The sequence below is a fragment of the Astyanax mexicanus genome, chromosome 10 (genome assembly GCF_023375975.1).
Source record: "Astyanax mexicanus isolate ESR-SI-001 chromosome 10, AstMex3_surface, whole genome shotgun sequence".
Classification (NCBI taxonomy): domain Eukaryota; kingdom Metazoa; phylum Chordata; class Actinopteri; order Characiformes; family Acestrorhamphidae; genus Astyanax; species Astyanax mexicanus.
The window spans coordinates 7,864,776-7,886,503 of NC_064417.1; the positions used below are offsets into that span (position 1 = coordinate 7,864,776).

Below are 21,728 nucleotides of genomic sequence, written 5' to 3' on the forward strand. Positions count from 1 at the left end.
ATGTACTTAACAAAAAATGAGCTGTCCTCCACAGTCACCGGACCTGAACCCAATCCAGATGATATGGGGTGAGCTGGAGCACAGAGTGAAGAAGGCGAAGGGACAACAAGTGCTAATAAACACCTCTGGGAACTCCTTCCTTCAAGACTGTTGGAAAACCATTTCAGGTGACCACCTCTTGAAGCTCATTAAGAGAATGATGCCAAGAGAATGCCAAAGTGTGGCTTTTTTGAAGAAACTAGAATATAAAACATGTTTCAGTTTTTTCACCTTTTTTTGGTAAAACAAAACTCCACATGTGTTCATTCATAGTTTTGATGCCTTCAGCGAGAATCTACAATTTAAATAGTCATGAAAATAAAGAAAGCGCATTGAAAAAGAGAAGCTGTGTCCAAACTTTTAGTTTACTGCACTGTACTGTATTAATGATTTGTGTTCCTACACAGTATTTTCGGTATTTTACTATTTGTACAGTTGACTCTTTTCATGGCTGGATTAGTCATGCTAGGGGATATTTCCCTGCTGCTTGGTCAGGGAAAACAGTGCTTGTGATGTGGAAGATGTGCTGTGGCCAGACAGAAACTGATGCAGCATAGTTTTTTTTTTTTTTTTTTTTTTTTTACTGTAACTGTAGACTAATTTAATTTAAGAATTAACTAAGTTAATTCTTCTGTTGTTTGGTATGTAGACACTGTACATGGAACTGTATGTTGTTTGGGATGCACACTGTCTACATTGTTTATGTGGGAAAACACAATATATTATATAGAGTAATTGTGTATTCTGAGTGTAAAAACAATATTCTAAAATATTTTACAAAACATTTATGTAGGTATAGTGTGTAGTAAAGCGTAACACTAAACATAAAAAGGACTAAGCCATTATGGTGAATGGAGAAGAAGTGTTTTACATTCATCATAGTGTTTTACTTTGAGCTCATCAGTGTTCAACTGGTTCTTATAAATATTTATTCAACTGATGGTTTGTGTGTTTCATCTAAAACAAAAACAAAAAAACACTATTTTGAGAAGAGATAACATTGATTTGAATGTTAAGTTTTTATTATTATTATTATTATTATTATTATTATTATTATTATTATTATTATTATTAGCTGTTAACATATTCTATTTTAGTTAGCTAAAGCTACTGTAGTTAGCTAATTGTTATACATTTATACAAACAAACAACTATACAAAAAAACTTTACAAAAACAAATACAAAATGATTTTTTTTGTTCCAAAAATAGCCTGCTGGTGTACTTAGATAAGTAGTTATAACTAAAAGTTATTTTTAGTTATAGTTAGCTAACTACAGTAGATTTAGCTAACTAATATAAACTAAACTAATAAATCTAATCAAAATAATAATAATTACTTGTATCTTTCTAACTTATTAAAGATGCTTTATTCTAACTCCCTCTGTGGTGTCTGCATTTCTACCTGCTTTATGACCATAAAAACCTGACTGTGTGTGTGTGTGTTTTAACAGTTTTAAAAACAATACTGAGCTGTGAGACAGGAGCTGTGCTGAACTATATGGTAAAGGCATGTGGGTTGTGTTTGACACATGTGTGTAAACCTAATGCAGAAATACAAAAATTGTGTTTCTTCATTAAGTAAGAAAGGTAAATACAATTTTTTACAAAGATTTGTGCTTTAAAAAACACACATGCATGAGTTAACATAGACAATGAATGTGGGTTGTTTTTGACCCTTGTGTGAAAATTTGATGTTGTAATATAAAAATAACTTTTTCTAATGAAGGTAAAAATTTAAATAATGATCCATGGTGATCAAAAACAAGAATTTTAAAGAATTCTTGGAATTTTCGATCATAAAATAAAAAGATTTTCAAAAGATAGAACAAAGAAAACCTCAGTCAGCATGAAATAAAATGGGAAAAGAATGCAGGATATTTTTAATCCATGTTGCAAAATAGAGGGGGTGTGCATATGTTGTACATCAAAAGGTTAATGCTGCATCACAGAAGAATACTGAAACACCCCCATACCATGACTGAAACCTGGCTTTTGGACTTGTTGCTAAAAACAGTCTGGATAGTCCTTTTTGTCTTTTTGACATCTGTTTTCTCCACAAACCATGTTTCCATTGTGTGACTGTCCATGCCCTGACTCCTCTGAGCACAGAGAAGTTAGCAAAGCTGCTGAACATGGTAAACATAAGATTTCTGTTTTGCGCCCTTGGTTGACCAAGGTTTGCCAAAAAAAAAAAATCACGTGGTTCATGTGGTTCTATCAGCTTTTATTAGGCCGTAATATTAAGCCGTTCTATTGTGGACATTCTTTTGGGTCACTGTCCTGTTGCATTACCCAACTTACAGAGTTTCAACTGACAAATAGACATTCTCATTTGTACGTCCTGTAGATTTTTTTTTTTTGATACACTTAAGAATCCCCTTATTGATTGTGAACTGAACAGGCCCTGATGTAGCAAAGGCCCAAATCATAATATTTTCTCCACCAAACCTTTAGTTGGGATGTTTTCATGGTGATGTGAAGTACCTTCTTTATACCAGATGTCGTAATCAAAGCTGGCCAAAAAAGGTCAATCAGGCAGTGTATAAAACACACTAAGAAAAGTAAGTACAGATTTGTACAAAGCTTGTCGCTGGGGATGTACCTTTTATTGAGGTAAAAAAAAGTACCTTTCAGTGAAAGTCCTTTTTTGTACCCATGGTTTTTGTGCCAGTAAAGATTATAAACATTATAAACATTATCATCAACTAAATATGGCTCAAAAACTTGATGATACAAAATTGTCTGGCTTTCAAATAAAAAATGTGCAATTTAAATATTTATTGTTTATTAGTACAGTGATACAGAATACTGAATGTACCCTTTGGCTGGTGAAATGGTACAAATTTGTACTTATTGCTGTTAGAAATGACTTTGTACTTCAGATGGAACAAATCTGACCCTGTAAAGACCAATATTGGACCTTTAAGGGTACAATTATGAAGAGTGTACCTTTGAGTACAAAAAGTACTTATATTTTACCTCTGTTTTTTAGAGTGAATATATAAACTTTCTCTATTTTTTAAAACATTTTAATCATTTCCTTACACATTTGTTACAAACAAGAGAGTATCACACAGAGAGACTGTAAAAAAAGAGAAACCAGAGGAGGGAGAAAGACTGTGGAGAGACAGCCTACTCATTTAAATAACCCCGCCCCTGAGGGCTGCCTCGCGGTCACAGGCTGCAGAGCGAAGCGGAGCGGAGCTGACGGTCTGTTATTGGTCCCGCCCATAACCAGCACTTTTGCAAGAACCACACCTTTTTTGAATAGAGCTGAATAACGTTTTAAAAAACGAATTTTGTGGGAACATAAAACAATTAACTATATAAGCAGAGGTTACACTAGCTGTTGCATTTAAATAATGGAGGTAGAATTACAGTATATTAGAAAAAAAACATGATTGAAAGTTGTCTGTTTTGCCATTGAAACCTATGGGGATGGGTGGGGTTACACAGCTTTCTGCAACCAAACAGCAGGGGGCGCCCGACCTGTGGTGACTTCACTTTTGAGAGACGATGCTCTGTCCAGCTATACACAGTCTTTGATCACACATTTTTGCTCCTTTCTTTTTCTGTTTTGTTTTTCTGCCTACCTGTTTCTGTCTTCTCCCCAGCCTGTTTGTTTGCCTCCTCCATGTTCTCTTCAAGCACATGGTCCTGTTTTGTTGTTGTCTTGTCTCAGCCCAAAGCTCATCAGTGTTTCTTACCTGTATCTGTTTGTTACCCTTCCCCCTTGTTATCTTCCCCAGGTATTCCCATTCTCTAAGTGTTTTTAGAGCTCCTGTGTTTCAGTGTTCTTTGTCTAGTCTTTTGTTTGCTTTAATCAGTTATGTGAAAGGTTTTTGTGCTCCATGTCTGATCACAGTTGTTCTGTTCTTAGTCTGGACTTTTCATTTTTTGTCTCTCTCTCTAATGTTTTTTTCTCTGTTTTCTTTAATTATTTTTACAGTATTTTAGCTGATGCTCTTATCAAGAGGGATGTACAAGGTTATTCCTATTACAGAGGAGGACCAATGTAGTGTTAAGAGTCTTGCCCAAGGACTCATATTTGTGTAGCACATCATTCAGTTACCCAGACCTGGAATTGAACCCCAGTCTTCCACATGATGTAGTAGCTCACTGGCATTTGATGGTGATTTTGAGCAGTTTCCTTAGTTTTGTTTGCTTAGTCTTGGTTTCCTTAGTCTTATTGTTACCCTGTTCCCTAGTCTTGTTTCCTAAGTCATATGTTTAGTCATGTTTACCCAGACTAGTTTAGATTTCTTTGTCTTGTTTATTTGTGTTTACCATATCTGTGTTTGCTTTCTGTTTTGCTTTAGTTTTGCTTTTTTTTGTGTCTTTCATCTCTCTACAACCATGACATATGTGTACACTGTTTATGTACCAAATCATGATTTGAAAACCATATGTTATTTATTTATTTATTTATTTATTACTTTACCTGATTACTGCCCAATATTTCCCCCAGTCCTTTTTTTGAAAGTGTGAAGGTCCTGAAATGTTGACCAGTTCACATTTCATGGGTTCACACTGTTTGCAGTAAAATAAAACCCAAAGTAAATGTAAGAGACACTGTTTTTCATGTTTTTTTATTCGGGACTGTCCCAACCTTTTCTGTTTTGGGCTTTCTGCATGCAAAAGTGCTTAATTTAATACATTTCATGTATATAAGTTTTTTTGGACCTGCTAAAAAGAATGACCATAGCCAGTCATCACTTAAAATCAGCATACTGTATGTTGTTTTAGATATTACAGACAGATGGCAAGATGAAAGTAAAAGGCAGATGTCAGCAAACCTGAAATACTCTAAAAAGGAAAAAGGCTCGGAAATATTGGCTCATATTTCATACAAAAGAGGAAACTTCTCATTCCATTTAATCCAATGAGAACAAATCACACGCAACTCAGGAATGAGCAGTTTTCTAATGAATTAGCTCAGTTAGTTTAAAAAAATTAAAAGCTTAGAATGAAATTACTTTCTGTAAAACATCTTTACAAGCTGTGATCAAATTAAAGTGAAGAACACTGATGACCTGGACCCAGTGGCTCCTGTTAAAGACTGGACACAGGAGTATTAGGCAGTAACAGGCAGTATGGGATACAGTATACATAAGTCAGTATCTACCACAATTGCTTAAAAGAGGCGATACTGACACCCTGGAGAAAAAGTCATGGGTGCCTATGGCCCTTTAATGCTCATGGAGGTCCTACCTCATAACCCACAGGACTAAAAGGATTTGATGCTACACTTTAAAAAACAGAGGTACGATATGAGTACTTTTTTGTACTCAAAGGTACACTCTTCATAATTGTACCCTTAAAGGTATAATATTGGTCTTTACAGGGTCAGATTTGTTCCCTTTGAAGTACAAAGTAATTTCTAACAGCAATAAGTACAAATTTGTACCATTTCACCAGCCAAAGGGTATTATTATACTAGATGGAGATTCTGATAACAATAGATAATATTACTTGTAGTGAAGCATTACTATACTAGTTGGAGATACTGGTAATAATTGATCATACTAGTTGGAGTAGAGTATTAATATACTAAGTGGACATACTGGTAACACTTAATAATAATACTTGGACTAGAGTATTACTATACTAGTTGGAAGTAGTGGTAATCATTTGTCATACTAGTTGGAGATACTGATAATACTTGGTATTAATAATTTAGTAGAATATTATTATACAAGTTGGAGAGACTGGTAATATTTGTTATTAGTTAAAGTAAATTATTACTATACTAGTTGACGATACTGGTAATACTTGATTTTATTGGTTTCAGTAGAATATTATTATACTAGTTGCAGATACTGATAACAATAGATAATATTACCTGGAGTAAAGTATTACCAGAGGTGGAAAGTAATGAATTACATTTATTCAAGTTACTGTAATTGAGTAGATTTTATGAGTATTTTTTAGTTTTTAAAGTAGTTTTTAAAATAAACAATTTTACTTTTACTCAAGTACATTTTGACACAAGTAATTTACTTCGCTACATTGGAAAAAAAATAAATTAACTATGTAACTTTTACTCAAAGTAAATTTTAAATTAAGTTCTTTTTACTTTTACTCAAGTAGACTTTTAGATGGGTACTTTTATTTTTACTTGAGTAGAATTTTAGCAAAGTAAAGGTACTTTTTATAATTTTACAACTTTTACAATTACAATTTTCAGTACTTTTTCCACCTCTGAGTATTACTATACTAGTTGGAGGTATTGATAATGACTGATAATACTAATTGAAGAAGAGTATTATTATAGTAAATGAATATACTGTACTTATAATATCTGATAATGTTAGTTGGAGACTAGTTGAGTTGAGTATCTAAAGCCACAACAGTCAACTGATTTCAATTAGCAAACAGTGTAATAAATTCAGACAAAAAAACAAATAAATATTAAATATTGTAATTGTATGATTTGTGTGATGTCAGGCTTGGAATCCTAAGCTCAGAGAGGCCTTAAGAGGAATGATGATGTGAGAAGAAGTGAAGAAAAGAGGAAATGGAGTTACCAGAACACCTTCAGGTTTTAGATGATACCTAGAAAATCAGATTTCATGGATCTCAGCTAGGGGAACCTCGCTCTCTTTCTGCCTATATAATGGGGTAGATGACTCTGAGTCTACACACACTGCTCTCTCTCTCTCTCTCTCCTCCACAGCAGAAGAGTCTTCAGTGTCTCTGTGTGTGAATCAGGATCTTCTGCTAGAATGAGGAGTGGATCTGCTCTGCTGTTGGTGCTGCTGCTCGGCTCTCTCCAGCTCTCCTCTAGTGGTGAGTGAACTATACCCAAAAACACTGTGAATACAAGCAGCTATTAAATTAAATCAAATTAAATTGAATTGAATTGTCTACAAAAAGTCAAGGCTTTTATTGATATGTGACATAATGATGTATGTTCATGCATTGTGTTTGATTTCTGCAGCTCCAGCTGTAAACCAACCTGACTGCTGTTTCAAATTAACTACAATGAGGATCCCCCAGAAGATGGTGAAATCTTACACACAGACGAGCAGTGACTGTGCCCTTAAAGCCATTGTGTGAGTAGCTTCTAGCCTTTATATTTATTAACTACCTGAGCCCCTGCACGTATACAGCTCTGGGGAAAAAAGAGACCACTTAAAAATGATGCATTTTTTTTATTTTACCAAACTAAAAGCCTCTGGAATATAATCAAGAGGAAGATGGGCGATCACAAGCCATTAAAGCAAGCTGAACTGCTTGAATTTTTGCACCAGGAGTAAAGCAGCATAAAGTTATCCAAAAGCAGTGTGTAAGACTGATGGAGGAGAACATGCCAAGATGCATGATAACTGTAATTAAAGGCCAGGGTTATTCCACCAAATATTGATTTCTAAATTCTTAAAACTTCATGAAAATGAACTCTGAAAAATGTTTTCTTTGCATTATTTGAGGTCTGAAAGCTCTGCATCTTTTTATTATTTAGCCATGTCATTTTCTGCAAATAAATGCTCTAAATGACACATTGTCTGTAGTTTATAAAATAAAACAGCAATGTTCATTTTGCTTAAACACATACCTATAAATAGCACAATCAGAGAAACTGATTCAGAAACTGAGGTGGTCTCTTATTTTTCTCCAGATATGTATAATCAAAAATACCTTAATAGTTGTTTTAAATGCTAAAAATGTCCCTTTTTCCACATCCTGTAGGATTACAACAGTAAAGGGACGAAAGTTTTGTGTGGATCCAGCTGCTAAATGGGTCAGCAGTCATTTGAAGTCTTTGAAGAACCGCACACAATGAGCCACAGTTCTTCAGCTACACATCCTACAGTGTTCTGCTTTGTAAAGCAGCATTAATTTATATTTAAGTTATATATAAGTTATTTACCTGTGAAATGAATAGCAGAGATTTGCACATCCAAATACTGAAAACTCAGTATTCATTTGTATGTCAATGTTTTTTTTACTGTAATTTATTTGTTGTAATCAAGTCAATAAAAGTCAATTTCATTTACTTTATTATATTCATTTATGGCTGTAATTGTCAGATAAGCATCAGGGGCTTTTGGTTTTACATGTAGAAAATATGCTGGCATGACATAAATCAATTAAATTTGCATCAACTCAAATACATTGTCCAACATCCAAGTTTAAACATCTGCACACAAGATATGATATAGCATGGCCACACCCACACCTAATTTCATTGGCCACTGATGGTTTGTGGCTTTCTGATGTTTGGTAAAGAAATCATGTTCAGGTATTTTAACCTTAATGAGTAGATCTCACACTTTTCACATTCTGGCACCATTTAATTGCATGCATATCTGCCCCCTTACTCACCATCACTGTGTAGTCATTTCCCCCAGGCTAACTTTTGCTATTTACATGCACTTAACATAATTTTTTACATAATTATTATACATAATTTGTAAAGATGTGTAAATAGATAAAATATACTTTGATAAACTTAGAGACTACCTGACTTTGATATTAATCCTTTCAGACCCTGCATCAAGTACAATAGACATCATGCATTTTTTTGTTGTTGCTCATAACAGTAATTGAGACCATGTTGTCCATCAGTATAGATCATAAACCAGCCAATGAACAAGCAAATAAAACTTAAAAAGCTTAGCCTTGCTTATTACAATGGAGAGAAAACTGGAATGAGTTAGAACACTTTTTAAATGATGTTTGGGATGGTTTGTAAATTAAAAAAAAACCCACTAAATATTCACTTTAAATATTTTATTTAATTAAGCAATCATACACGAGAGGAAGTGCTTTAACATGTAATATTGGCAGGATGTCCCACACAAATACATGCTATTCTATATAATAAATGCTGTATGAAAATACAAAGAAATAAAAAAATAAAAAAATAATAAAACAGCTATTCCAAATCCAAGACAAATTCACAGAAAAACGGTACAGTCATTATATATCGGGTAAAGTTATCGTGTTCAGTCTTATTATATGGGATTCTAATGTACATGGAGTACTACTCAAAGTTTCAAATATGTGAAATATCTTGATTTTATCAGAATAAATGAATTAAAGCATAATGGTTAATGATTTGGTAAAAAACATTAGCAATGTTAGCAAATATCTCACAGAGAAAAGCGGACAAGAATTGAACCCTGAGGAACTCCATAAAAAACAAGCATTGTAAAATAATGGAGTTTCCCAAGTAATGTAAATGTCATGTCAGCAGGTGATGACACACATCAGGAAATGACAACATTGTTAGAGTATAAATAACTGCTTTAAAAAAAACACTGGCACTGGTGAGCGTGCGCGGGTTTATAGATTGTCCATATGAAAAGTTGTATGACAAGCATGTATTTACTGGAAATACCCCTTTATGCATCCTTCCAACTTAAACTCCTTTCTAATTTAATTTATTTATAGACGTAAAAAACAGTTCAGGCTCTGTTTTTATATAAGCTGAGCTGAAGTAAAATGATCTAGTGGATAAATTGGGGTGTGATATTACTTAACATTAAAACAGCTGAGGTAAATGTCAGACTTGTGCACCAAATACGAAAGAAACACTGAGCAAATTCTGCATTATACAGTCAGTGACATTCATTTCCACTTCCATTATGAAGAAGATAAGTTCAGAACAACTACAGTATTGGAAAAGTGAGACCAATTAATGAATATAAAACAAAAGATCAACATTTCAGCTTTTATTCTATTCTATGTGTTTACATCTGAATCTTAAATAATGTTCAGAAGAATGCTCCCTTTTCTAGACCAGCATTTTTTTTGTGAACAAATGTATTGTAGTGTGTTAGTGTGTCTTTTCTATCGTAATGATGGGAAAAGTACACCTTGTGTGGCTCGAAATGCGCAAAACGGCATGTGGTAATTCTCTTAATTAATCATGGGTGTGTTTTGGGTGTAAAGTGAAATAAACCAATCACTGTGTCCGTTGCCATTCACTTTAAGAGCCAGTTGCACTCTGAATAGCGGATTACTATTTTAATGGTGCAGCAGAGGAAACTGGCCTGCTTTGTGACAGGGACGAAACAAATGAATAAACAAATAAATGTTAAAATAAATAAATGAATGAATTAATGTTGAAATAAATAAATAAATGTCGAAAGAAATAAACTAATGTAGAAATACATACATCAATAAATAGTGACTCCATCTGCAGCAAGATGATGCTGCAGCTCTTTTAAGGTGGTCTGTGGATTGTCCTTGACTGTTCTCACCATTCTTCTTCTCTGCCTTTCTGATATTTTTCTTGGCATGCCACTTCTGGGCTTAACAAGAACTGTCCCTGTGGTCTTCCATTTCCTTACTATGTTCCTCACAGTGGAAACTGACAGGTTAAATCTCTGAGACAACTTTTTGTATCCTTCCCCTGAACAACTATATTGAACAATCTTTGTTTTTAGATCATTTGAGAGTTGTTTTGATGAGCACTCTTCAGAGGAGATTCAAATAGGAGAACAACTTGCAATTGGCCACCTTAAATACCTTTTCTCATGATTGGATACACCTGGCTATGAAGTTCAAAGCTCAATGAGGTTACCAAACCAATTTTGTGTAAGTCAGTAATTCAGTAAGTCAGTAAAAAGTAGTTAGGAGTATTCAAATCAATAAAATGATAAGGGTGCCCATACTTTTGCACCCGGTCAAATTTTGGTTTAATGCATGTTGCACATTTTCTGTTACAATAAACCTCATTTCAATCCTGAAATATTACTGTGTTCATCAGTTATTAGATATATCAAACTGAAATGGCTGTTGTAAACACCCAAATATTTAGAACTAAAAATGTTTAAGATTAATAGGGGTGCCCAAACTTTTTCATATGACTGTATATATTGGTCTATACAATGATTTATGTGTGTATTCATTCATTCATTCATTCATTCATTCATGTGTGCATTTATTTATTTATACTTATGTCATTTTTCATCCTCCATAATAATCGTGCTCCTCCATAGTATGAGCAAATGTGTGCCCCGTGTGAGTACACCCTTAATCATCTCAATTTCCGTAAAAGACAGGAGTGTCACTCTTGGTTCACCAATCTTTTGAAAGACTGACATTATTTGGTCTGATACTGAGGTCTGTTAAACTGTCTGTAGAACAGCATTAGAACAACAGTGACAGTGAAAAACAGTCAAAAGTGAAATATTTGTGTTTGTATCTAAATATAAATGTTCTTCTTTACCATTCACCATTGTACTGTAGTGCTAACCTAAATAGCAAAGGTATACTGTATCAATGTTCATTTTTCCAGCTCTAAAGTAGTATAGGAACATGCCTGAATGTGTTTTTTTTTTCTCAGTTGTACTAGACTTAGGTTCACAAGTTTATAATAATACTGAGAAATCCAACAGCTGAGATGGGGAAGCCCAGAGGCAGACAGATAGGAAAGATTATCATAAATATGCAAATGGAAAAAGGAAGAAGAACTGAAAGTACAGAAGAGTTGAGGCAAATATAGACAAATTCATAATGGAGGAGAATTCAGGAGAAACTGTTTCAGGCAGATCGCAGCACCCAGACACAGCCAGGAATGCATGGATGTCCTGTAAAGCATCTTCCATCCAGCCTGTATAATGACCCGGTCTCTTCTATGAACTATGAATATTGGAAAATTCCAATTAACACAGTTTTGTACATGCAGCATATCTCCATTTATATGTTGCTATTTATATTTTCCTTTCTGGGTATACTTGATGAAGACATTATGGACAAATGTGCAACCCCACATCAGATTAAATGGAATAGTATGGAAAATACAATGCTTCTTATATTTACTTTGAATTCTACACAGACTAGCCAAAAAGAAAGTCATCACCTGGATTAAACTTAGTAAATTTGATGATGAGGTTGATGCTGCAGTTGGTCTGCAGGTCTAGGTTCAGCAACAGTATGTGCTGAAAGAATGAGGTCAGCTGACTACCTGAATATACTGAATATAGACCAGGTTATTCCATCAATGGATTTTTTTCTTCCCTGATGACATGATCATATATTCCAAGATGATAATGGCAGGTTTCATGTGAATTGTGAAAGAGTTCAGGGAGCATGAGATCATCATTTTCACACATGGATTGAGAGAGAGTTCACCACAGAGTCCAGATCTTAACCTCATTGTGAATCTTTGGGATGTGCTGGAGAAGTGCTGCTTTGTGCAGTGGTCAGACTCTACCATCATCAATGCTGCTGCAAGATCTTGGAGAAAAATTAATGCAACACTGGATTGAAATAAATCTTTTAACATTGCAGAAGCGTATTGAAACAATGTCACAGTGAATGTGTGCTGCAATCAAAGCTAAAGGCGCTCCAACCAAATATTAAAGTATGTGACCTTTTTTTTGTGGTGACTTTTTTTGGTCAGGCAGTGTAATTTAATTGCAAACACTAGTGACCCAAAATATGTTATGTATTTTCTGTCCAACTTCATTATGTCTATTAAAATACATCCATTCCTGCATTTCAGGCCTGCAATACATTCTAAAAAAAGGGATTTAGGATGAATAATGGGGCGATGTCAATAGGTGATTATACAAAAGCAGAATCTATTAGAGGTCTTGAGCAGCAAACATGGGCAGAGGATCTTTTTTGTGAGAAAATTAGTGGAAATCAGTGTTCCAGTGTTCCACTTCTGATAAAACACTGAGTGCTGAGTGCATTTATTAGAAGTGGCAACTAATTACATTAAGACATATAGGGGGCAGTTTATTGTTGTATAAATATAGTAGACTATATTTTGCTTTTAATGAAAAATCTGAATTCCAAATGCTGGAAAGACTAGGTCTAATCCCAGTTTAAAATGCTAGGGTATCTTCTTATCTGCTGAAAAGATGTTTCAAAAATAGATGAAAATAACACACCTGTCACCTGTGCATAAAATTTTCTCTAAATTATTCCAAATGAGTTTGTTAAAATTAAGTTTCAATCTTAATTTGATTGAATTAAGTGTAAATTAAGTCTACATTTATCTAAACCTTCTGGAATTACACACTCGCCCCAATTCTTATGAATTTCATTGATAGTTCAAAAGCTACGTAAAAATGTTTTGTCTGTTAGTTCGTTTCTTTTTTCGTAAGAAAAGTTGGAGAGGGGGTCCAGAATCATTGGTTCTTTCAGCAGCACAACTAAAATTTTAACCCTAAAATTGCCCCTGACCTAACATTGCACTCTTTTTCTTTTTTGTAATCATGTAAAATCTCTCACAGAAGAGGAAGTTACTCCACAAATGAACTGATACCCTGAATAACAGAAAGTACTAGAATGAAGAAATGTGTTCATGAAGAGCTTTCACTACGTCAGGCTTCGGCTGAATGAGCGCAGTACTTTGTTTACAGACTTTACAGAGTCAGACTTTATTCTTAGAAAGCAGGGAAACCACATCTCGCAGATGTTAGGGTTTCCTGCAGTCGCTCTCTTTATCATAAGAGCGAGTGATTTACTTTAGAAACTCTTCTGTGGTGTGGAAGGGTGGAGCTAAAAGTGCAGTGTTAAAAAAGATGCATATAATGTATTTATTGAGTACTTTCAGTTCTTTTATTCATGAAAAGTAAACATGTGTGGCTTTCTTTTTTTTTTCTACATTGTAATACACTGAATACTGAAGTGATCCAGACTATGAAGGAACACACTATATAGTAACTTAAAAGTGTTTAACAAACCAAAATACTATGTGAAGCATTTGGAGCTGTTAACTTGCAGTTTCTGAAGCTGGTAACTCTGATAAACGTATCCAGTGCAACAGTGCAACTCTTGCTCTTCCTTTTCTGTGGCAGTCCTGATGAGAGATGATCTTTTTGGCTACACCTGAAAATAATTTCAAAGTTTTTGACAATTTTGGGGTTGATTCACCTTCATCTTAAACTATTTTTTCTTATTTAGTTGAGTAGTTTTTGCTATAATATAGATTAGAACATTACTCAAATGTCTAGAACATTAGAACATTACTCAAATAGGGTTATTCACTGTATACCAACTCGACCTCTTCACAACTTTACAACTGATGCTCTCAAACACATTAAGAGGACAATAAATTACCAGGTCACATTACACACCAGCAAGAACAGAAGTATGTAGTTTAGTATGAAGATGATCTGTGCAGAGACAAACGTCCAACTAAGCTTCTATATTTACATTCTACTAAAATACATTTATTTTCAATGGGCACATACGTTGCTGAAACAGGGAGCCTAGTGTATCCTAAATTATATTATCATTTTAATATAACATTATAGTCATTATGGCTTTTAGAAAAATGTGTTTTGAGGAGGGAAAAAGCTTAGTGGGGCCTAAGCTTTTGTTCTTAATAGCATTTTTTTTTCCTTTACAATACTTTTACTTTTATACTTTATGTAGTTTGAAACCAGTACTTTTACACTTTTATTGGAATGAAAAGCTTGAGTTTATGCTTCATGAAGCATTTTAAAATCCTAGTATCTATACTTCTACCTGAGGAATGAATGTAAATACTTTTGACACCTTTGGTTCTAAAGAATAATCACAAGAGAGACATTACAGAAAAATAAACTTTATTGAAAAATTTTAAATGGGGATGCCACATGTCAGTAAATATACTAAATACATTGTATTTTCTATTGAATTACAATGCAACATAAGTACATCCTATAGGTCTACTGTATTACAAAGTCTTTCTGTGATTGGTTCCAAAATGTTTAGGGTGTGGTGGGTTTTTCTTTTGAGGATGCTGTTTTCCGCTGGTCCATTTCTTTCATATGAACGTTGACCCATTCCGTTTTAGGATCCACACAGATTGACTTTCCAGACATCATCTTAAAACTGTGACAAAGAAAAGAAGAGTAAAACAAAATTAACACAAGATACAAATATGAAACCCTCAAACCTGGTAAGTGTTTGTAGTGTGTGTCTCTTTATATGTGTCCCACAATGCCTAACAATTTAGTACTATAAACGCTAATTTAAGTGTGCTTGGTAAATTGGCCTTTAATAATATTGATACATAATACAAATATTTACAGTAGTTTAGATACATCTTAAATTCAGTGTTTTTCATTATTTATTTTTATGTATTATAGATTATAGAAAAAAAACATATGTTATTATTTAGTAAATAAAAAAGTGTTAAACAAATCAGAATATGTTTTATATTTTAGATTCTTTAAGGGTAGCACCTCTTGCTTGGATGACAGTTTTCTACATCTTGACTGGATTTTCTCAGTCATCTTTGTGAGGTATAGCACTATTTGAGTAATGTTCTAATCCATATTATGGCAATAATTACTCAACTAAGTAAAAAATAAAAATAAAAATTAAGGAAAAATCAAGAACTTTGAATGTATCCTCAAGTGCAGGCCCAAAGATCATTAAAAATGTTATGATGAAACTGGCTCTCATCAGGACTGCTTCAGAAGAAGAAGTACAAAAGATACCTCCTGTTGTACAGGATAGGTTAAACAGAGTTACCAGCCTCAGAAACTGCAAGTTAACAGCTTCCCAGATAAGAGAACCTAAATGCTTCACAGAGTATTTTAGTTTGTTTAACACTTTTAAGTTACTACATGATTCCTTATGTGTTCCTTTATAGTCTGGATGACTTCAGTACTCTTTTACAGTGTAGGGGAAAAGAATAAAAACGTTGAATGAGAAGGTGTGTCCAAACTTTTAACTAGTAGTGTAAATTTCTTAAATCATCTTAAATCTTGTCAGTTGTTTTGATATTTCTATTTTTTTCTCAAATATGCTTAAACAAGGAAACTTTTTCCAACAAAAATTGGACAATTGGACAACAAATGGAACCAAAAGTGGTTCTTCTACTCACTCAAATGACCTTTTGAAACACCTTTATTTTTAGGAGTGTAAAGTGAGTGAAGTAAAAGGTGATTTTAATGTATTATACTCAGTGCAGTGTTGATCTGCTTTAAGTGTTAAATTAATTTATTACGTATAATATAGTAATGGCATTATATACAGTAGAAAGGAAAGATTTTGTCAGACTCACATAACAGCACTACTGGGGCAGTTGCTACTTGTATGCCTGTAGGATACAATCTTCTTCAATGGGAGCTTCATTTGAAAAAGTTCAAAACAGCACTCTTTACTTTGGTGGTTTATGCCTTCAGTACCTGAATAAAAATGAATATACAACAACAATAAACAGCACAATAAAGCACTGCAAAATAATGGTTTTAAGCATTTAAGCACCAAATTGGACACACCTCTTCTCATTCAATGTGTTTTCTTTCTTATTAAGTTTTGTACATTGTAATGTTAAATACAGAAGACATTAAAGCTATACAGGACCACGTGCAGAATTATTACAGTGTTAAACAAACCAGAAAATTCCTTAACAATTTTATACTTTAGTTTTCTCAGCGTCTTGAAGGAGTTCTCAGAGGTGCTGAACAATAGTTGCTGCTTTTCCTTCACGCTGTGAAGCTCCAGCTCATCCCAAATCACCTCAAATCGTTATTTCATTTGATCAGGTTTAAATCAGGGGATTGTGGAAGACAAGCAGTATTTTATTTTTACTGTTTTACTACACAAATCCATATTTGTCCTATAATTGTTTTCATGCCTTTTATACTAATAAACAATGTTAAAAACAAATTAAAGAAAGAAAGAAAAACATTGAATGAGAAGGTGAGTAATATGTCTGTCTATCTGATTCATAGATGACTATTAGAGTTAAACACACTACCAACCAGGGTTACACCATACATTGTTGAAATTTATTTTTTTTTTCTTTTAAATTAATTTCAAAATTTTCCCATTTTCTCCCACTTTAGCTATGTCAATTATCCCACCCATTCAGCTGCTAGTCAGCTGTGTTTCACCCAATCACAGGTGACGCCCCGACACAAGGAGAGTGAAGTCAGTCACCACAGACTGCAAAGTAGCATCACACTGCACTCGAAGGAAAACACAGCGACTCAGAGCTGATTGACATCACTTTAAGAGTGATAAGGGAAAAGAGCACCATCTACCCACCCAGACAGAGCAAGGTTAACTGTGCTCTTTCTGGGCTTTGGCAGCTGATGGCAAGCTACATAACCAGGATTCAAACTAACACTGAAAAGTTTATTACTAGGTGCACAAAAAATAATAATTTGTTTAAAATAACGGAGGCCAACAATTAACTGCTCCACTATTCTGACTGACCTATGTATCATCAGTATATATATTGCAGTATAACACATCAATGGACACTCACCACCAGAGGAAAGCTGGAGAGAGCCGAGCAGCAGCACCAACAGCAGAGCAGATCCACTCCTCATTCTAGCAGAAGATCCTGATTCACACACAGAGAGCTGGAGCTGGAGAGAGAACTGGACAGAGAGATGGAGAGAGAGATGGAGAAGTGTAGCTGAAGACAAGATATATGTAGTGGAGGGTCCAGTCCTGGATGGTTGGCCAGTGGCTGGTTATTTATATTGAGTGAGGGCAGTGGGCGAACACCCACATGGTTCCTGTCCAAAAACAGTAATAATTTTCCCCTTCTGTCTTCACTGACATCACTCCTGTGTGGAGAAACAAAAGCTTATTTAAAGCGCATATTTCAGTCTTACCCACTGCCTGAGAATCTGCTCAAAGAAACAGAAGCACCCTTGTTTCCCACATTTTTTACATTCACTGTTCACATTTTTTCCATTTGTTTATCTGCATACTTTCTACTTTATATTTCTTTCGTTTTATTCAAAGGACAATGTTCCACATGGACACCACAGAACTTCACATATTATTTTAGCGATGGGACCAGGAGGGATTAAACATAGACTCCATTGGGTTATACACTGCACATGAGACCTTACTGATGAAGCTCATTAACTGAGACCCAGTGAAAACACACATATAAACCAAAAATAAAACTCTTTTAAACTGTAAAAACTCTTTTAATCAAATGAATAACATGGCGGTTGATACATCACCAGCATATGGATGTCCTAATTACAGTATCTAACTAGCAGCTCATATAAAAAAAAAAACACTGGTAGTGCGAAGCGCTGTCTTACCTTTTTGCATCTTGTGTTATTTTCATTCAACAGTGCATTACTTGTTCATAAACATAGTAAGTAATTTAATGTATATGTTATTAAAGGTATAACGATACAGTTTCTGAATTATTTTTCTTTTCTAAGTACTTTACCTTAGTTCTAGTGCTAACCTTCCATTTGGTATTCAGTTGTATTTTATATAATACAAATTAAAGATGTATCTATGGGAGAGTTCCAAGGCAAAAAAAAACACTGTGGATCAAAAAGAACACAATGGCCAATCTCATATTTGCCAAAAAAAAACATCTTGATGATCCCCAGGACTTTGGAAGGTGTGTGTCCTGTTACATCTGGTGTAAAACTAACAAATAATTTCAGAAAAAACACTATACTAAATGAAAACATGGTGGTGGTAGTGTGATGGTCTGGGCCTACTTTGCTGCCTTATGGCCTGGACAATTTGCTACAATAGATGGAACCAGGAATTCTGATGTTTACCGGAAAATCCTGTAGGAGAATATCCGGTCATCTGTTTGTGACCTTAAGCACAGGCGTACTTGGGTTCTGCAGCAGGACAATGATCCAAAGCAGACAAACAAGTCCACCTCTGAATGGCTTAAAAAACAAAATGAAGGTTAATAGATTGACCTAATCAATTTCTAATTAAGATACTCTGGCATAACCCTAAACAGGATGTTTATGCTGGAAAACCCTCCAATTTGGCTGAATTTAACCAATTTTGTACATATGACTGGAACAAAAAAACTTTGGTAAAGCTTGATGGCAAGGGTGGCACAACCAAGTTATTAGGGTTAGGGGCAAACACTTTTTTCACACAGGGCTAGATTGGTTTGGATATTTGTTTTTCCCTTAAACAAATAAAATTGTAATTTATAAAGTGCTTTTTATATTTACTTAAGTTATATTTGTTTGATATTAAAGTTTGTTTGATAATTTGAAATGTATGTATGATATAAAAGCAAAAACAAAAGAAATCTGTAGGGGCAAATACTTTTTCACGAAACTATGTGTGTGTGTGTGTGTGTGTGTGTGTGTGTGTGTTTGTGTCCCAACCACACAGGTCAGTTTTAATGCTCTACTTACTAAAAGAATTACAGACGTAAATCAGGCTCTGGCTTATAATTACAGACAAAATTCTAGGCTTCTAAATCCACTTTATAGAAAATGTGAATGCAATTATTATAAATAATATCATATTAACAGTATCATACTGTCCCAACTCTGATTTAGGACTGTGTGTATATAATAACTATCCAAACCAATTTAGCTATTTGTGCAAAAGAGTTTGCCCCCCATAAATTAACTGTGATTAATCACACTTTTTGTTTTATTTAATTACTAACATAATTACATATATAAATCAGGCTCTGACTCATAATTACAGACATAAATCTGTTTAATATCTGAAAATCATAATTATAATGTCTAAAACAAACAAAAAAAATGTTTCTGTTACTTAGAGAAGCCATTCACACCTTCAGTGAGTGATATCAGGAAAGTAAGAAGAGGAAGGATGTCATAACATGCTGAGAAATGGCTGCAGCGTCAGATGTGTAGGGAATTTCAGCTTTCTCTCTGTATAAATAATGGGGGGTCTGGTCACTCATCCTGCTCTGGACTCATTTCTCTTCGTTTCTCAGCTGCGTTAATACACTAAGAGCTGCTGCCAGAATGAGGAGTCTGTTTGCTCTGCTGTTAGTGCTGCTGCTCTGCTCTGTCCAGCTGGCCTCTTGTGGTGAGTATCCATTTGACTGATGATGTCTGATGATGATGTTTTAGTTGATGTCTGACTAACAGCTGTAGCCCTGTTTATCTGATCTTATTATCAACAAGGCTGTAGTGTCTGTAACTTGCTGCTATGAGTCTGAAACCTTGCATGTTGACTCTTTACAGACTATCAGGGCGCCCACGTCCCGTTAGAGTGCTGCTTTAAATATACTAAGGGGAAGATTCCAGTGGCCCGTATTACATCTTACTGGAGGACGAGGAGCAACTGCCCAGTCAAAGCAGTTGTGTGAGTATCATCTACTCAGTTTTGCTAAACTTACTGTAAGGATGATGTGGTTTTAACTCATGAGCTTGTTCTCTTGATCAACAGGCAGTTAGTTAGACAGTTGCTCCACTCTCAAGCTCTGAAACCATGTAAATATATGTGTCCAAGAAAGAAGAAAGGGTGAATTTACTCAGATTTGTGTTATATAGTGTGATTTCACAGCTCTAGAGTGGCCCTACAGTCTAACTGCTGCTTAGTAAGTGGGAATATTTTAAATTTAAATCCCAGTATGGGTTAAGCATCCCACAATCAAAAGCCTCCCAATTCAGGGACATCATGTAATTGGGGGGTTTTAACAAGCAGATGACTAAAACATATCAAATAAAGTGAAGGAGAGGAGCCACAGGCTAAAAATCTTACAACAATATTTTATCAATTTAACCCTTGTGGGGTGTTCGGGTCTGTGGGACCCGTTTTCATTTTTCATCAAATGATACAAAAAAAATATTGGCATTGGCTCATTGTTTTGTGAAAAATATATATCAAAACACATTTTCGATAAACACACACTGTACACCCCCCCAACCGCCCCCCCCCCTACGCATTTATATTACGTACAGTATGTTTGACCAAGGGTTAATAAACATTGCTTCATTTGTAAATTTGAAACTAAACAAATTTTCTACTCATATCTTGAGTTTAATTCATTTTCTTTTACATTTTATTAAAAAACTAATAAAAAAAGAGTAGCACTTTTTGAAAGAAATGTAACATAAAAGGGCAAATATTAACCATGTAAGCTGTTTATATTGTTTGCAATTTAGGTGAAGCAAGCATGTGTAAAGCATTTTAATGTAGAATTGCTTAATTTTGCTGAATTAAATACAAGTAACAAAGTAAACGAGTAACAAAAATATGAACACCACACAAGGGTTAAGCTAAATCAATTTTACCATTTTTTTTTTTTTTTGGAGAATGTGCAGTAGAAGAACTTCTGACTAAACTATGTTGAGTTACTGTACTGATATACAGTAAAACACAGTAATAATTAACTATTACATTTTAAATTGTACTGACTTTACATTTTTTTATAGTGCTGTAATTAACAGAAGTGTTCTGTTTTTGTTGTCACAGCTTTAAGACCATTCTTGGAAACAGATTCTGTGTGAATCCTTCGGCCTCTTGGGTTAAACAACACATGAAGAAGCTAAAGCACCAAAACACCTTAAAACCCCTGGGATGGAACAACCTGGCTATCTGACATATTAAAAATAAATCCATTTATTTAAATGATCTCGATGAAAATGTACATACCTTTGTAAAGCAACAAAAACAGCTTAATATATTATTGTAAATATATGTTTTTATGTATACAATAAAACTTGTTGTTTTCAATGTCCTAATTGTTTTTTTTTTTGGTGCAGTGATGTGTGCAAATATTGGAAAAAGTGGACAAACAATTAAATAATTACACATAAATTTAATCCCTCAATTTTTAGATTACAATCTCTCCTCTGAGTGACATAATCGGAAGTAAATAAAGTGTATCATTATAGTATAGCACTTTTTTACAGTAAAGATTACCTCAAGATTAGATTGAAACCCAGATAAAAGACCCAGATAATAAGAAACAGAAACAGAGCAGGTGTTATTTGGATGGTGAGTCAATAGTGCTGCAGTAATGCTGACATGGTGGTGGTGTGTTAGTGTGTGTTGT

General features: G+C 34.3%; 3 protein-coding genes across 3 annotated transcripts; 2 read left to right on the forward strand and 1 right to left on the reverse strand.

Moving 5' to 3' along the window:
- The first annotated feature begins 6,674 nt into the window (after nucleotides 1–6,674).
- LOC111195824 (C-C motif chemokine 13-like) lies at nucleotides 6,675–7,838 on the forward strand. Its single transcript, XM_049484231.1, has 3 exons — nucleotides 6,675–6,829; nucleotides 6,987–7,095; nucleotides 7,730–7,838. Exons 1-3 carry the CDS (start codon nucleotides 6,766–6,768, stop codon nucleotides 7,821–7,823), a joined length of 267 nt encoding a protein of 88 aa, XP_049340188.1. The 5' UTR covers nucleotides 6,675–6,765; the 3' UTR covers nucleotides 7,824–7,838.
- A 6,707-nt stretch (nucleotides 7,839–14,545) lies between these two features.
- Nucleotides 14,546–17,460, reverse strand: LOC111195825 (monocyte chemotactic protein 1B-like). The gene is made up of 3 exons (XM_022684337.2): nucleotides 17,217–17,460; nucleotides 16,005–16,128; nucleotides 14,546–14,824 (listed from the first exon to the last, which is right to left on the reverse strand). Exons 1-3 carry the CDS (start codon nucleotides 17,278–17,280, stop codon nucleotides 14,701–14,703), a joined length of 312 nt encoding a protein of 103 aa, XP_022540058.2. The 5' UTR covers nucleotides 17,281–17,460; the 3' UTR covers nucleotides 14,546–14,700.
- Nucleotides 17,461–19,549: 2,089 nt separating this feature from the next.
- On the forward strand, nucleotides 19,550–21,406 carry LOC111195854 (monocyte chemotactic protein 1B-like). The gene is made up of 3 exons (XM_022684350.2): nucleotides 19,550–19,753; nucleotides 19,912–20,032; nucleotides 21,146–21,406. Exons 1-3 carry the CDS (start codon nucleotides 19,690–19,692, stop codon nucleotides 21,270–21,272), a joined length of 312 nt encoding a protein of 103 aa, XP_022540071.2. The 5' UTR covers nucleotides 19,550–19,689; the 3' UTR covers nucleotides 21,273–21,406.
- The last annotated feature ends 322 nt before the right edge of the window (nucleotides 21,407–21,728 follow it).

Bases quoted from the DNA above. Each gene is read 5' to 3' on its own strand.
- LOC111195824 (XM_049484231.1), top strand. From the start codon at position 6,766: ATGAGGAGTGGATCTGCTCTGCTGTTGGTGCTGCTGCTCGGCTCTCTC. The intron at 6,830-6,986 runs GTGAGTGAACTA...CTGCAGCTCCAG, and splicing joins TCTCCAGCTCTCCTCTAGTG to CTGTAAACCAACCTGACTGC. The intron at 7,096-7,729 runs GTGAGTAGCTTC...CACATCCTGTAG, and splicing joins TGTGCCCTTAAAGCCATTGT to GATTACAACAGTAAAGGGAC.
- LOC111195825 (XM_022684337.2), bottom strand. From the start codon at position 17,280: ATGAGGAGTGGATCTGCTCTGCTGTTGGTGCTGCTGCTCGGCTCTCTC. The intron at 16,129-17,216 runs GTGAGTGTCCAT...ATTTTTATTCAG, and splicing joins TCTCCAGCTTTCCTCTGGTG to GTACTGAAGGCATAAACCAC. The intron at 14,825-16,004 runs GTGAGTCTGACA...TCTTTGTCACAG, and splicing joins TGCCCCAGTAGTGCTGTTAT to TTTTAAGATGATGTCTGGAA.
- LOC111195854 (XM_022684350.2), top strand. From the start codon at position 19,690: ATGAGGAGTCTGTTTGCTCTGCTGTTAGTGCTGCTGCTCTGCTCTGTC. The intron at 19,754-19,911 runs GTGAGTATCCAT...GACTCTTTACAG, and splicing joins TGTCCAGCTGGCCTCTTGTG to ACTATCAGGGCGCCCACGTC. The intron at 20,033-21,145 runs GTGAGTATCATC...TTGTTGTCACAG, and splicing joins TGCCCAGTCAAAGCAGTTGT to CTTTAAGACCATTCTTGGAA.